Source organism: Schistocerca piceifrons, chromosome 5 (assembly GCF_021461385.2).
Source record: "Schistocerca piceifrons isolate TAMUIC-IGC-003096 chromosome 5, iqSchPice1.1, whole genome shotgun sequence".
In the NCBI taxonomy this organism is placed as follows: domain Eukaryota; kingdom Metazoa; phylum Arthropoda; class Insecta; order Orthoptera; family Acrididae; genus Schistocerca; species Schistocerca piceifrons.
Genome location: NC_060142.1, coordinates 709,385,289 through 709,403,282, shown reverse-complemented (window position 1 = coordinate 709,403,282; position 17,994 = coordinate 709,385,289). Strand labels below are relative to the sequence as shown.

At 38.4% G+C, this 17,994-nt stretch overlaps 1 protein-coding gene across 1 annotated transcript in view; it reads left to right on the top strand.

Annotated features, from left to right (window-relative positions):
* LOC124799215 (laminin subunit alpha-1-like) overlaps positions 1 to 9,663 on the top strand; it is a 101,774-nt gene extending 92,111 nt beyond the window's left edge. The window contains exons 11-13 of the mRNA XM_047262750.1: positions 6,306 to 6,493; positions 7,198 to 7,307; positions 9,431 to 9,663. Coding sequence (XP_047118706.1) covers positions 6,306 to 6,493; positions 7,198 to 7,307; positions 9,431 to 9,619 — 487 coding nt within the window. The 3' untranslated portion in view covers positions 9,620 to 9,663. The remainder of the gene's footprint in view (positions 1 to 6,305; positions 6,494 to 7,197; positions 7,308 to 9,430) is intronic.
* The last annotated feature ends 8,331 nt before the right edge of the window (positions 9,664 to 17,994 follow it).

Genomic DNA, 17,994 nt, shown 5'->3' with positions numbered 1-17,994 from the left:
TCATTTCTACTGTACCATTTTGAGCTAAGCTTCTGAGCGACTTACCAAGACTCCGTTCACCACCTTTCCACACATTTTGTATCCATTATTCTTGTAGTTGGTTGCACTGATGGTCTAGGGGTAGTCTCTTTGATTATTAATCAAACCATCCTTGGTCCTGGGTTCGAAACCCACCACCGCTGAAATTTTGATTAATAATCAGCATTGGTGGCCAAAGACTTCTGCCATAAGAAGTCATCCTCATTCTGCCAATGGCCTTGTAAAAGAGGTTCAGTGCAGTCTCTTGTCTTTGGGCTAGGATATTGCCCCTAAAGGCAGAAGAATCAGCAATGACCAACGATGTGAGGATGCAGAAGGCAATGGAAACCTCTGCATTAAAGACATGTAATGTGTATCCACAGGACATGCGGCCTGTAATTGAAGAAATGCCATGATGATCTCTCCATTGGCAAAAGATACCAGAATAGTCCCCCATTTGGACCTCTGGGAAGGACTGCCAAGGGGGAGGTTACCATGAGAAAAAGATTAATTAATCAAAGAAAGGATAATGTTCTATGAGTCGTGGCGTGGAATGTCAGCAGCTTGAACATGGTAGGGAAACTAGAAAATCTGGAAAGGGAAATGCAAAGGCTCAATCTAGATATAGTAGGGATCAGTGAAGTGAAGTGGAAAGAAGACAAAGATTTCTGGTCAGATGAGTATTGGGTAATATCAACAGCAGCTGAAAATTGTATAACTGGAGTAGGATTCGTTACGAATAGGAGGGTAGGGCAGAGTGTGTGTTACTGTGAACAGTTAAGTGATAGGGTTATTCTTATCAAAATCAACATATACCAAAACTGACAACAAGACATCACAAGCTGAAGATGAAGAGATAGAGAAAATATACGAGGATACTGAAAGAGTAATGTGGTACATAAAGGAAGATGAAAATCTAATAGTCATGGGAGACTGGAATGCAGTTATAGCGGAGGGAGCAGAAGAAATGGTTACAGGAGAATATAGTCTTGGGACAAGGAATCAGAGAGGAGAAAGGCTAATTGAGTTCTGTAATAAATTTCATCCAATAATAGTGAATACTCTGCTCAAGAATCACAAGAGGAGGATGTATACTTGGAAAAGGCTGGGGTGATACTGGACCATTTCTGTTAGATTACATCATGGTCAGACAAGAGATATCAAAATCAGACACTGTGTTGTAAGGCATACCCAGGAGCAGATATAGATTCAGACCAGAATGTAGTAGTGATGAAGACTAGGATCAATTTTAAGAGATTAATCAGGAAGAAGCAATACACAAAGAAGTGGGATACAGAAGCACTAAGGAATTGTGAGATATGCTTGAAGTTCTCTAAGACTACAGATACAGCAATAAGGAATAGCTCAGTAGGCAGTACAGTTGAAGAGGAATGGACATCTCTAAAAAGGACAATAACATAGCTGAAAAGAAAAACTTTGGTACAAAGAAGGTAACTGCTAAAAACCCTGGGCAACAGAAGAAATACTTCAGTCGATTGATGAAAGAAGGAAGTACAAAAATGTTTAGGGAAATTAAGAAATACAGAAATACAAGTCGCTGAGGAATGAATAAACAGGGGGTGCTGGGAAGCTAAGATGAAATGGCTCATGAAAAATGTGAAAAAATTGAAAAAGAAGTGATTGTCGGAAGGACTGACTCAGCACATAGGAAAGTCAAAACAACCTTCGGTGGAATTAAAAGCAAGGGTGGTAACACTAAGAGTGCAATGGTAATTCCACTCTTAAATGCAGAGGAGAGAGCGGATAGGTGGAAAAAGTACACTGATGACCTCTATGAAGGGGAAGATTTGTCTGATATGATAGAAGAACAAACAGAAGTTGGTTCAGAAGAGACACGATATCCAGTATTAGAATCAGAATTTAAGAGAGCTTCGGAGGCGGCAGGGACAGATAACATTCCATCAGGATTTCTAAAACCATTGGGGGAAGTGGCAACAAAATGATCATCGTGTGGATTAAGAGTCTGGTGACATACCATCTGACTTTCAGAAAAGTATCATCCACACAATTGTGAAGACTGCAAGAGCTGGAAAGTCCGAGAATTGTTGCACAATCAGCTTGACAGCTCATGCATCCAAGTTACTGACAAGAATGATATACAGAAGAATGGAAAAGAAAATTGAGGATATCTTAGATGATGATAAATTTGGCTTTAGGAAAGGTAGAGGCACGAGAGAGGCAATTTTGACATTGTGGTTGATGATGGAAGCAAGACTAAAGAAAAAATCAAGACACGTTCATAGCATTTGTCGAACTGGAGAAAGGGTTCGACAATGTAAAATAGAGCAAGATGTTCGAAATTCTGAGAGAAACAGGGATAAGCTATAGGAAGAGATGGGAAATATACAATATGAGTGGATGGCAAGAACAAAGTGCTTGGATTAATTAGGGTGTAAGACAGGAATATAATCTTTTGCCCCTACTGTTCAATCTCTATATCAAAGAAGCAAAGATGGAAATAAAAGAAGGGTTCAGGATTGGAATTAAAATTCAGGGTGAAAGGATATCAATGATATGATTCACTGATGACATTGCTATCCTGAGTGAAAGGGAAGAATAATTACATGATCTGCTGAATGGAATGAACAGTCCAATGAGTACAGAATATGGATGGAGAACAAATAAAAGAAAGACTAAAGTAATGGGAAATAGCAGAAATGAGAACAGCGACAAATTTAACATCAGCATTGATGGTCAAGCGGTAGACGAAGTTAAGGAATTCTACTACCGAGGCAGCAAAATAACCAATGATGGACAGAGCAAGGAGGACATCAAAAGCAGGCTAGCACTGGAAAAAAAGGGTGTTCCTGGTCAAGAGGAGTCTAGTAGTATCAAATATAGGCCGTCATTTGAAGAAGAAATTTTTGAGAATGTATATTTGGAGCACAGCAATGTATGGTGGTGAAACATGGTCTGTGGGAAAACCAGAACAGAAGAATCCAAGCATTTGAGATGTGGTGCAGCAGACAAATGTTGAAAATTAGGTGGACTGATAAGGAGGCCCTGCACAGAATCGGGGAGGAAGTGAAAAATACTGACAAAGAGAAGAGAGAGTCAATCATTGATGTCTACATTCATTTATTCAATCACACATTGTGTTCCACAAATTCCATAATAAAGGGGACCCTTCAACGATGTGAACAAGTGAAGTTATGTATAAACAGGGAAAAGGAACCACTGTAGGGAAAGCACACTAACACCAAATTATGACTAATGCTGAACAATTCATATCAATAATTACGAAGATTACTTCTAGATTACTTTATAGATTGATTTGAATATTACAAGAAAAGCAGCTACTTTGGAAAAAGCCCTATTCCTCGTAGATCACTCAGCTGCTGTCTTTGTTTAATACTTCAAACAAAGCATTTCTGTACTTTTACACAGAACACAATCTGCTGCCTAAATACTGGAAAAGTCTAGATTTCTTTAATACAACCATGGGAATTAAGCAGAATTTACACCCCTATGTCCAAATATGATAATTATATGAGTGGTTATTAAGTTTCTCTATTACTTTGTTTTTGAACATTTTATTCTGAACCATAGATATGGATGCATAAGGAGCATCATTTCAAATCATATTATGCCCAACAATGGACAAAATCAAACATGCCCATCAACCTAAATCACCATACACCAGAGTGAGTGAAGCAAAAAAGATTGATGTGCATAATTTGCTACATAAAAGTTTTGGAAATGATCAGAAGAACATAAGAGATTTACATTTCAATGCCAGCATCATCTGTTCAGTTGCTATGGTAAATGGCAATGAGGCAGAAGCTAGTAGCCATGTCAGCTTGTAGTTGCCTGGGGAGAGGAGGAGGACTGGATACAATTTCAAGAGAAACCAAGAGGATGGCCCTTATTAACATTCTGCAAATACAAATGTTTAACCAGAAGATTTAGATTTTGGTTTAAATTTTTTTTAAATAATAACAAAAACATGCATTTAAATAATATAGTATACCATAAAAGGTGATCAAGTCATTCCTTCTCATAAGTCTCCCCTGACCTGTGGTTCTGGGTGACTTTCCTGAAATCTCCCGCTTTTCCTAGACCTCTCCAGTCCTTTTCCTTCACCCCTCTTCCTTCCACTTCAACCCTTCTACCTGAAGAAGGAGCCACTGGCTCTGAAAGCTTGCCTAATTACAACCCTCTTTTATGTGTGTGTTCTGCTGCTGCTCGGTGAGTAGATTTTTTATCTATCCAATTAAACTAGTACAGTAAAGCGTCGATTATCCGAACGTCGGTCAACCGAATGACCACTTAACCGAACTGTGTACTCGCTCGCACCTGTTACTCTCCCACCCTACCGTCCATCATCCCCCTCACTCCCAAACCGAGTTTCCCACAGTAGTCGCCACACTGGGCCACCGCTGGCGGAACATTGCTTCTAATGGGGCCTTCACGAGGCGCTGCTGACCGGCCGAACCGCCAGTCGCTGTGTTTCGACAATCAGCACACTTCTGTCAGCTCGGCACTGGCAGTAGAAGTAGCGGCAGTACCAAAGCTGTTCACAGCAACAGCTGCGCCAGCTTAGAGTTGAGGTGTGCCGCTCCGTGCAGTTTGAAGGATTGCGTGCCGCCGAGAAGAGCTTCTCACGATGCAAACAGTCACCTTCTGTTCTCTGTTACGACCACTAGTGTGCTGCTGTGTGAAGAAGTGGACTTGACGATACAAAATGCTTAAACGTAAACGTGTTGTCCTTTCTATGAGGGACAAGTACATATCCCTACTGAAGTTGCCTTTGTATGTTACTTTGTAATACTAAAAGAGATGCCTGTTTTTATGAATAAATTTACTGTACAGTACTTCTTTTTGGCAAATAAACATGTACAGTTCGATTATCCGAACAAACCAGTTTTCTGAACACCCACGTCCTCCAATTACTTTGGATAATCGATGCTCTACTGTATATCATTAAAGAATTGCAGTGGAAAGACATTGTGAACTGAATATCAAAATCATAAATGTGAATATTTTTATTCTGTAATAACATGGTTTTCAATAATAGTTTAATATAAATCCTATTAAAGTCAATTGGCAGCAAGGAGGACATTACAAACACTTGACATATTAGAATGTTTATTGTGAAAAATTTAATTTTGTATTAAAGGATAATGTTCTTCTATAATAATAGCAAAATAATTTGTTAGGTATGTATTTACCTTAATGATCATTTTTATTTGTATATTTTACAATTATTGGATCAAAGTGTATTAAGTTCAACTCATTCTCCTTCAATTTGATGAACACAATTACAAGTTGATTTCACTTTTTCACCTTTCTAGAAGTAAACCTCACAGAAAATAACTTCATATTGTAGAATTTGTGTAAAATTTTCCAGTTCAGTTTTTCCCCCCCCCCCCCCCCCCCCCCCCTATAAAAATTAGTTTTTTGGACACAGTGTGATTTGAAGCACTGCTCCTCCAGCTTCAGTATCCAAAACCAAATAAAAATTGTTTTAAAGTATGGAGCTGTATCTGCTCTACCTATCTGTAAAACTCTCTGCATTTGTGTACAGTATATGTTTGATGGCTAACAAATCTAAAGGCTACAGAACCATTAGTCACTTACTAAACAATGGTGTGTGAAAAACAGTTATGACCAGCAGATTCATGAGAGTCATAAATGAGGTATTATTTGCCAGAAAAACTAACCATCTGCTTGATATGATACAAGTTAATGCATGCAGTACTTACAGAGCAACATTTTCACAACAAAAGACGTGTTGTACATTCTTCCTTATCCACTGTCCAAGTGAAAATCTGGAGTTCCCATAAGTAATTAAAATATAACAGAATTGAATCGCTTGTGGTAAAGATCTGAATAATTTAATCACTGTTGCTTTTCAAATTGGACTACTACGGTCGAGATACACTGAAAATAATGTGGTATGTCTATATATTGCCGGTGTCAAGTGTGGATACCATTCAGTTCTGCTAAGTTTTAATCACTTAATTGAAAACTGGAATTTCAGCATTTTTTATATTAAAAAAATTTCATTTTGGTATCTCCTTTTTGTAGGCAATTATTGATAATGCATGATAGGAGGAAATAAATAAATATTAACAAAATAAAATTACTGAATGTTTTCTTTGTGTTAATGAAGATGACAAATCATAGATGAAAAGGGAACAATTAACCACAGGGAAGTGAAGAAACAATTATTTTTTACTGTCTTCATATTTTCAGTTTTGAAGAAAGCAAAGAATAATAAAAAGCAGCAAGCGTAAATATTGCAGTCATTAATTTTCTTCCAGGTGTGCGAGTGACTACTTTGGCAATCCATTGGAAATTGGTTCCACATGTCAGCCCTGCAATTGCAATGGTGGCCCTTGTGATTCATACACTGGACAATGTCTGGAATGTAAAGGAAACACTGAGGGATGGAGATGTGACAAATGTTTACCAGCACATTATGGAGACCCACTGAGGGCTGACTGCCATCGTGCGTTGTTATTACGTTCTGTCTAGATATAAAATGTATATTAATAGTGACAGCTGTGTTATATTTAGCTAGAGATGTTCAATAAATCATCTGAGGTGGTTTCATTATGAATGCACTGGAGAGAGGAAAACATTTGACAGTAATACTTTAAACATTTTATTTTTTAATGTTGCAGTTGCTGTAAATACTTTGATTTCATATGATGCACAGATTTATGATTGTAACAGCTAAACTAATAATATGTACTTTGCTGTAATTGAAAATGTTTGTGTGTTTGTTTAGAGAAAGATTGTTATTATTGATTAGCACTACAAAAGACTATGAACTGCATAAGTATTGGAGTTTAGTAAAGGCCTTTTGTTAACTTAATTGTGAGGAAAAGGAGGTATTTTATTTGTAAGTGCTTATTTCAATGGTGGATCATGAATTTTATCCCTTAGAATTTATACAATGAATCCAAGATATGAAAATTCTCAATCATATGTAAGTTAGTTAAAAAAATATATATATTTAATTAAATACCTCAAGGCAGACTGACAATCAAACCATTGTCTTCAGACAGAAAGTAAAAGGACAATGCATTTACTAAATTGTGTAACAAATGGTACCTCAGAAAATTCCCTATCATTGATACATCAGCTATGATTACTAATATTTCAAAATACATGCTCCTTTTTGTGATTTGTATTAAATTTTTGCTACAGCATGTGACTGCAGTGAGGAAGGGTCCCTACAGACAGATAGATGTGATGCAGTTACAGGTCAATGTGAATGCCGAGAAAGGTTTTCTGGACAAAGATGTGATCGTTGTCAGGTGAGTAAGCCTACATTACACATGTAATTTTTTTATATATAGTTGTGCAGAAAAATTGCAATTACCATTGTAAGTGGAAAATAATGAATAAAATTTTTAGTATCCTATCATGGAGGTACAATGTTAATTAATACATCCAAAGTTAATGCACAGAAGAAAGTCTAGTAACTGACTACAAATAAAAGTTTTACTAAAATGTAACTGTTTTGGTACAGTTTAACCAATATAAACCTCTTGGTTTTCCAGCAAACAAATGTGACTGAAATCATTTTTGCCAAAAGATGATGGGAGTGACATTCACAGAATTGTCACACTATTTCGATGAACTCACTTGACTGGAAACCAGAGAGCTTTATATTAATATGTTACATCATTCCACCTAAATCAGTAAAGTCTGGAACTATTCCTGTCATCGTGGCTTTTGTGTGTTCATCCTATTACTTTACAGAATAACATTTTATGAAATTAAACTAACACACAAGATTTACTGACTGCGGATGAAACAGTGAATCTCATTAGTCTCCTAAGTTCTCAGGGAGACCACTGTAACAGATACTTGTTTGGTGTAAAAGAAATTGTAGTTAATCAATATATGACTCTCAGGTCTGCTGTCAGACCATGTTTTATAAATCCCACAACATTGCTCCAAAGCAAATGTTAGACATAGTCAGATTGTGGGTGGTGGTTATTGCTGGCAAGTATCAACTAACATTGTCAACTCTGTGATGGCCTTGTTATGGAAGCCTCATTTGAAAATCATGCATCTGTGATCAAGTTGCTTGCTTACAGATGATGGTAACATGTTCTCAACCCCTTATCAGGACTCAAATTGTGGCCTCGCATGTACCAAGTTACTGGTGCTGTTGCCAGGTGTTGCTGTGGCCAGAAGCCAAACCAAAATTGATAGCTAGAGGGATCCTCCAATGAGTCACAGGGCTACTGCTGTTGGAAACACTTGTTTTTCTGTATATCTAATTGAGGTAAATGCAGGGTTCTAGGATTACTATCATTAGATATACAGAAAAATAAGAATTTCCAATGACAGAAGAACTGCAATATAGTATAGGATGCATCTAATTACCAATTTTGGGTTTGTTCTAACCACAGTGACACTCAGCAGCAGCAATGTCAAGCAATTGCCTCCAAGAAATGAGTTTTAGAAAACGTTGTCCAGCAGCAAACCCAAGAGCCATATACTGAACATACCTGCTGCAAAACCCTGGAGGAGTTTGATATTTTGGCATCTGCCATAGTTACACACAAAAAGGGAACAAACATGCTATCTGAAACTTCCTGGCAGATTAAAACTGTGTGCCGGACTGAGTCTTGAACTCAGGACCTTTGCCTTTTGCGGGCAAGTGCTCTTCCATCTGAGCTACCCATGCACGACTCAGGGCCCGTCCTCACAGCTTTAATTCCACCAGTATCTCGTCTTCTGGAAACATGCTATCTATCTGAACTATCAGTTCTAAAATATATCTGATAAAAATTAGTGTCATACACACAGCATAAGAAACTGTTGCAGAGGCATCAAAATTTATGGGGATAGTCTAGCTGGCACTACCCTCCAGCACATGCAGCAATCAATAAAAATGTTCTCCCAATTAGTACACCTGCTAACCTATTACAGGTATTATTGAAAGAAATATTTGTTGAGTCACTGTTCTAGTCTCCATACTATTCTGTTTCTCCCCAAATTCAACTCATTTATGAACTTAAGTATTCCATCACCGAAAATAATGAAAAGGTACTTAGGATATTCAGTGTTCACAGCTGTCTTTGACACTACAAAATTGGTAAGAGTTAAAAAAAAAATCGTGCCGGTACATTTATCAACAACGATAAATTTCTTTGTGGTTAACAGAGATCATAATCCTACTACCTGGAGAAGGTACAGACCAATGTTACAGAGACTCATTCCTAAGGAATTTCTTCACGATTGTCCAGCCAGTTACACTTTGTGCCATCTCCGTCAACAAAAATTATTTATTACGAAGCCCATATTCTTTTTAACATATTTTTCCACTGGGCTGTTATTTATATCTACAGTAAGGCAACATTCACAATGATCAGTTTTAAATCAGCATTTAAATATTGAATTTTAATTTCTTTCTTCTGTACAGGAAGGTCTGGGGAATGTCACAGCAGGATGCATTCCGTGCAACTGTCATCCTATCGGTTCAAAATTACCAGCCTGTAATCCATTTACAGGAGAATGTATGTGTCACAATGGCATTCAAGGCCCATATTGTGATACCTGTGCTGAGCTGCATTACAACTTCTCATCTTCGGGCTGCGTAGGTGAGTGCTGAACCTGCATGTAACTCATTCCTATAAAACACAAAATGCATGGTTGGGTACCTCTGTACTTCATGTTGGGCATAGTGCGAGAAAAGACAATTGGTATTAGCTCTATTTTTATGGCAAAATAATTGTGGAGCTTCAGATAATAATGTAATCAGATGTAGAACTTAACTTTCAAAGAAAGCAAACCATCTATGCATCTTTGGGGACTACGTCTCATTTGACTTGTTGACAACAGGTGAACGCACTTTGTCATGCAAAGGCATCAAGCCCTTGGTTAGAAGTCAGACACTTCTGTTAAATGACCTTGAATTTACATTTACAGGTTATTCATGAGGATGGAATGCAGTGTACGCTCATGGTCTTAGAAAATTATCGACATCACTTACCTACTGCATAATCTCACCTTAAATTTACAATGTTTTCATTGCATTAGCAAACACTTTTTTTTTTTCATTATAATGCTCACTGAGATGATGTAGGGTGATGTGGTTAACTGCTTCAATAGGAAAATTTGGTACAGAGAAATACAAAATTATGGGACAGAGTTTGCTTGAACAGTGCTTACCTCCAGGAGATGAAATTTTTAGTGCAACTGAGTGGCATTTACTAAAGTGCACGAAGCTATCGTAACTTCATAAGTAATAGTTCCTCCCTAAGGGATAGATTGGGAAAGTTTAGAAAGGAGGAGCAGGTCACTCAAACCCCATAATAAGAGAGACCCAACAGCTGTGAGGATGAGGAGAGATGAAGTGAGAGTCATTCTTTCCATTTTGTGATGTGAAATCAGCATGTGTGATACCCACTGTGAAGGGTTTAAGACATCCTAAAACTAGTCATGAATTAGGTGGTGGCTTTTCAGGCAGCCAACCAATGGAAGAGGCTATTTGTCTATTGTCACTCTTCAGTCCGCAGGTATTAATTGCTCAGAGCATGCCACATTCACCTTTGGGAGTCAGACAGTGTGTTCAAACAATGGCAGGTCGGAATATCAACAATATAATGAAAATGATAGATTGCTTGGTACTCACCATAAAGGTGACACACTGAGTTGCAAACAGGGCACAACGAAGAGACTGTTACACACTGAGCTTTCAGCAAAAACCACACACACACACACACACACACACACACACATATTCATTTGCACAAACAAGCACATTTCATGCACACTTGATTGTGTGAGTGAGTGTGTGTGTGTGTGTGTGTGTGTGTGTGTGTGTGTGTGTGTTTCCTTTCAGAAGAAGCCTTAGGCAAAGCTCAATGTATAACATTCTTTTTGATGTGCCCATCTGCAACTCAACTTGTCATCTTTACAGTGAGTAGATGCTGTGTTCACTTTGATATGAGAGTGCATTTCAGGAACCTTTTGCACACAACTGTAAACAGCTTGAAGTCATGGACAGTTACCAATTATGAAAACAATTTTTTATGGGTATTATTCTTTAACTCTATAACTATTGCCTACAAAAAGTACCTACATAGATGAAGGAAACATTTGTTAATTATTAGCTCTTGGGCCATGGGGACACACAATGGAGTTTGTAAACTGTTCATATGGCTCTTCTGTTAAAATACACATAGCACACTAACAACACCAAAAGAAAAACTGAATCATTGACATCCAAGTAGAGTATTGACTACAGTGATGCATAAAGGCCAGTCAAAGACTACAGTGGAATAGCTCAACCACCAAATAAAGTGGGAACAACTGGACCCACATTCATTACCACAGTTCAGCAAACCTGCCTACAGATGGGATTCTGAAAATTTTAGATGTTGTCGATTATCATGCTAAAAACAGCGCATCAGTGGTAAGAGCTTAAATTTGTTCTTCACAATTTAAATTGGACTTTTTCTGATGAGAGGTAGTCTTTCTGAGTAACTTACTTCTGCTACTCCACTGGAAGCACAGACATAACCTTCTTCCCTGGGGAGGGCTCAATCCTTTGTACAATGGTCTACCTCAATGGATACATAGTAAGCACTGCTTATACTGGGAACAGAGGCAAAACTAATGGAAACATTTCTTTAATAGCATTCCTTACAAGGATGACAAAAACAATACTATGCACAAAAGCAGATTAGCACTGCTGATTCTTCATGATTCTCAGCTAAATATGAAAGTTGTTGCAATAAAGTCATGATTCAAGCACAGAGAGGTGTTCTCTGTGTAGTAAGCTGAATACAGGTCAACTTGTGAGGTTATAAGGACTAAAAGTTGTAATTTCTTTTCTGATGCAACAGAAAATACTCTTAGTTGAACTATATGACTAATTACATATATGGTACATAGTTTTGTGTTATCTAAACCATAAACAACCTTAACTGTCCACAATTACCATTGCATGGGCATTCCACTACGTGCAGGAAGCTATGCAATCACGCTCACTGCATATCACACCGGTGAGTGGTGAGTGGCAAAATCTTGGCAATCCAAGCAGGCCAGTGTCAGTGTGAATGTGAGACTCTGCTGCACAACTTTCCTCCCTGCAGTTTCCAAGAGGAGACGAACAAAATACAACTGAGTAGACCTCCAGCTTAATCATTCATCCTGACGAAATTTTGCATCTCAGTGATTATAACAAAAAAGTGAAACATCACTTAGAATATTCTTCTTCGTTTACAGAATAGTAAAACCTAATACGGAATGACTGACTGCTTCCATTTCAAATACGTTCATGAATAAAATAAGACAGGACATAAGTTAATCGAATTTTGTCTCAATTATTCTGGAAGAAATAACTGATCTATGTAATTTCTCACAGGTGTCTTCAGCATTTTGCTATGTCACACCTGTTAGTCAAGTCGATGAAACACTTTTACAATACATGAACGTGTTCACAGTGGAGCTGTAGTTATGACTGTTCATTTGAATGCATTGCAATCAAGAATGATAAATACTTTTCTACTGTAATATTCGTTCACTGTTCTACTTGTCTACCGAGTCCAGTGCTTTCGCAAGTTATGTCAAAGAAAAAAAAATTGCAGGATTTTTCCTTCACTTTCAATGGTCTTGCTACTTTTTCATCCAAAGATACCAGAAGTACCTGGGCTCTGTATGATGAAGTAAATAAATGACTACCGCCTAAAGTTGCCATACATTGGAGTTCTGCATATAGTTTGGTGAAAGCCTTGTATTACAGTCAACTGCTTTACTTTTCACCAATATAATAGCTACATATTAAGTGGGATAAAGAAGCTTCTACTGTTGCTTGTGGATTTGAAATCAGGATGCAAATCAGTTTCACTCTATATACTTTTGCAGACTTTTTCCCTCCTACTGAAACCTTATTCAATATATTGCAAGCCAATGCGTAACACAAGTTAATGATTATTATGACATTGTCTGTGATATGTTGGTGCAGTTGCAAATATTTTTGACAACAGTTGCATTAGCCATGGAAACCTGTGACAAATGTAAATTTGGCAGGACAGGGACTTGAACCTGTATTTCCCAGTGATTGTGAGCAGTTAACCATCTCCACTATCCATTAAAGCTTGTAGGACTAATCCAGATCTCCATATGCCGCAATGTCTATGCCCCCATTTCTCGCAGCTTATCTGGATTCCTGCAACTGGGTTAATAACTCAAACTCGTTCAACATTAGTATTATCCTTGTTTTTGTCATCTGGTCTGTAGTATCTATTACAATTAATCAGTAACCATGTTGAAAATGTATGACATTTAATGAATTCCCAGAAATGCTGAAAACCAAATGTGACAGATTTGAAAGAATATAGAAGTCATCATGTCCAACATATGGATGACCCAGTAACTAAACATCCTAGGCATGGTGCTGCAGTCACTTTGGAAACAAACATTGTAAGACTCTACTGTAAAATGTTGGACACAGTGATGGGGCAGTTATAACAGAGATTCAGTAACTCTGACTCCGTAGTTTTTGGAATTTTAAATGTGCACAATTTTCATCAACATAAACAGTGTTACCCAGGAGTTGCACATTATCACTAAAAATTTTTATGGATGTTTTTTGTTTGTTTTTTCCTATTTTAGATCACAGTTGGCTGTTGTCTATATATTTTCGAAGAAATGTGGCACAAACATGTTTGTTAAATGGGTTCCAGACAGCATACTAGGCGATGGTAAAGTTCTTTGAGTTAGTTTTTATTACTGTTGCATTCAGTTCCTTATTTGTGAGAAACTCTACACACATAAAAATGATAAAAGACTTTGATGTAGTGCACTAACTCAAGAATGGCTCACAAATTTAACTCTAATATCAAATGAAGAGGATCTCCTGTTGCATCTGAGGTCTTATTGTGGAAATCACTCACCAAAGAGGTAATTTTATATTTAAAAATAACATTTTATTCTTTTTGTATCTGCTTACCTCAATGGAAAGTTCAGTACATGCCACTGGTTTGCATCCCCATAAACTATAGCAAAGTGCATGGTGGAGGATACTTCCCATCATATCACGTATGACATCTTTGCATTCCATGGGGATCAAAGCGGGAATGAATGCTTAAATAGGTCTGTGCTCACTGTAATTGATATAATCTTGTTGTCACTGTCCCATTAGAATGATAAGAAGGTTGTAGTATATTGCTGGGTACCTAATTTAATGCATCTGCCAGTTCAGGTTTATCAGTGCCTATCTCTGTGATAAGCTCTCCCACGGGTCAAACAAACTTACGATATTCCTATTGTCTTTCTTTATATACATCCAATTATCTCAGTGAGGCCCACCTGCCACGAGTCTCACATACTTCAGCGATATTCTATAAAGGCTCCCATAAGTCTGGTGACTTCAAATGACTACATTGCACAGTAAAGACTTCATAGTACTTTGGTCCCCAAATTTCCTGAATCTCAATTGCATCTTGTTTGTGAATTTCCTACTGTGACTACTTCACTTTCTATTGCGAGCAACAGGAGCATCGTGGCTCGAGATATGCATTGAAAAGGAAGTGAAATAAGGTAAATTTAACCTCATGTCAACATGTAAACCACTTTAAACGAAGTTGTAGAACAAAATGGGACATATTGTTTTCAAAGGATTCATCCCAGCATTTACCCAACATTATTTATTTAAGCCGCAGGAAACCTAAACGAGGATGGGAGGACTGAATTTAAACCACGATCTTCCTGGATATGAGTTCAGAATATTAATCACTGTGCCACATTGCGAGCGAAATTCTTCACCACAGGCTGCAAGTGAGATTCAGATTCAATATATTCAAAACTGTCTATTGAAGGAAAACACAAGAGTGTCAGAACGATATCGTAAATTTGTTTGTCAAGGAGCATTCATTCAGTAACATCGACAGCCACATAGCAGCACCTTACTCATCGTCTGCGTCTACGGGTGCTGCAAACGACAGTTACTGTAGACGTCAGGTGAAAACAGGGTGACACAAGTGTATGGCGCTGAGCATCGAATATGACGCGGCTGTATCCTGCGGTGCTTTTATTTAGAGCCTTGTACTGCAGATCCGCGACGGCGCAGACGAGGGGGACTAGACTTGTCCGTGGCGTGGGAATCCAGAGGCGGTGTGGCAGGTGCGTATGCGGGGGAATGTAGCTCTCGTTACGGCGTCTGCCTCTTCGCGCCCTAACTCCGAGGCCATCGCGCGCCGTAATTGAATCGCTTTTTGTAACGCTACCCGTTACGCTGGAGTACAGTTAGCTTTTTAATTTTTATAGCTTGCCCTGGGCCATACGTTATTACCCTTCGTCCGAGAAACAAGCCATCGTTCATCAATGATGGCCGCACGCCGGTGTCGCTTTAACGCGGTAAGGTCTCTGCGCTTCCTTGAAAGGATCCGACGCCGTCGCTTCCAACACCTCGAGCCACCTATTGGAGACTATAAATTATGACATATGGCCCATCACTCTTAATCGTTCGCTGTTTTGTAAGCCTTAAAAACTACTAGGCCTAATGACCACATAACGTGAAAAATGCCTTATTGCTTAATATTTAGAAAGTTTTCACGAACGGAATGTAACGCTGGTGAATGGATGTTGTGTAGCGAGATAATAAGGAAAAACTCATTTTATATAATTAAGAACAAATTCTACCGCAAGCCGAATATCATTAATTATTTTATCTCTTCGTTAGAAAAACAAACCAATTTATGTGTCGGAAATTTCTTCTTATCAAAATTGTAACTTCAAAACAGTCAATCATAAATAACTATGACATAAACGTTGATTACTTACCTAATCTCGTACACACAATAAGTCAAATGATGTCGTTTTACGTTACTATTGATGTTGCTCAAAGATAAATATATTGTTACTAATATTCAAAGTAAATCTGAAAGTTATGAACCTCCATGGTTGCAACGTCATAGTGGAAAGGAGGATTCCTAAACCATTTTGTAATCAATCTCCAGGCAATCGAAAATTAACACCGTTTCCTTACTGCATAAGATTCTTACCTCTCCACATCCGACGCCAACTTTTCGAATAAGAACCAAACCAAAGAAATTAACAAACCAACTTCTTTCTGTTTGTATCAAAACTCAACATTTTTGTTACATATACTAGTCAATGTTACTACTATTAGCAGCTCTTCGAAGAACATCATCAGCAAGAAAATTATTTAAAATAAATACCTGCACATCTTACGAAGACCACCTTAAAGAATTCTCCCGAAACCTTAATACAGTACATGTCGGAATGTACTTTGTTCTTTTAACACGAACTTTGTGTCCCATCCCATACGGAATGGAGCGAGAAAAAAATAGTCTGTGGCAACGAGAAAAGCATCGTTGTTGCGTCACTGATGTCGGAAAACAAACTGTAGGGTTTACATTACTTTATCGCTGAAATTACAATTATCGTACGTAACCTAAAGGAGGAAAAGCACTGACTAAAAATGCATTTCATTTGTCACTGACGAAACACCATAGTCAGAGAGTCTTTATATAAGCCAAGAAATTTTTCCTTCAGTACCAGTTCTGTAAAATTACGCAAGCGCATTGCGTGACAACAAACGTCACCTTCCATCCAATGATTCTTGCTTATGAAAGGAGGAAAGATTAGGATTTAACGTCATGTATAAGGCGAGGTCGTTAGGCTGCGGTCGTAGGGCCACCGATATCGGTGAATCCCGCTGACGACCAACATTGGCCGAAGACAACCGAGCTTTCCAAATCGTTGTTTTGAAAATAAAACCGCCTTTTCTTGTTGCTCATTAATTTATTTTTCCCAGATGCGTTTCGCCTTTTTCTTACTCTAAGGCATCTTCAGTGGGATCTAGAACATTAGAGTTTCGTTATTTTTAGATTATCAAATAGTTCACATCTCGTTTTTTATGTAAACAAGTAATTACTTACAGTTTGTTGACATGCGTGTTTCCTCTCATCTGGGCTGGAGGAGGTTCTTTGTGGTGCACTATTATTATTTTGCCACTAGTCGTAGCTATCTGTTCGAATACTGTGCTTTTAACAACGTAAACATTGTGACTGCATTGTGTCTTTCCTCCTGTTTGCTTTCGGAAATAAAGTGGTAGTGGTGTACAGGGAACGATTTCCTAACAGGCATCATCCGTCATGACGAGTGTTTATTTCTCTCGATCGACGAATGCGGGAGACCATTGAAAAGAATAAAAGAGGGACATGACAACATGAGGACAACTCGCACACCCGATTTTGAAGAGGAAGTGCTTGAACGTGTTGCAGTGGACCAGTACAAGTACTCGTCGTATTGCACGTGAAATGGGAACTGCACATACTTCCGTGCGGCGAGTACTCCACGAACAACAATTGCACCCATACCACCCACAACAAGTCCATGCAATGCTTGTGACTGACTTTGCACCAAGGGCCACATTGTGTCAGTGTTGCTCCAATAATGGATTTATCGACTACATTTCCTCCAAATCGTGATGTTCTCTGACGAAGCCTCATTTGATCGTGATGGCGTTCGAATAGCAGGAATAGCCATGTGTGGGATGAGGAAAGCAATCGATCTGTAGTAGAGTCACACCATCGAGTACGTTTTGCTGTGAATATCTGGGCCGGTATTGTAGGCGACGATCTCATTTGGCCATATTTTCTAACTGGCCGTCTGAATGGCCAACTGTATTTGAGGTTCGTGCAAACATACCCTTGGCTGTTGGTGAGAGGATGTGCACCGCCTCACTTCAGTGTGGATGTCCGCAACCATCTCAGTGCTGCATTTCCCGGTCGCTGGATTGGAAGGGGAGGTCCTATTCTATGACCTGCGAGGTCACCTGACCGGAATCCTCTTGATTATTTCCTATGGGGGTATCTAAAGTCACTTATGTATGAGACCCCAGTGGATACGGGGATGAAATTAGTTGCCAGAATTGTAGCTGCCTGTGATGTGATTCGAAACACATCAGAAATATTTTTCAAGGTGCGTCAGAATCTTTTTCGTCGATGACAT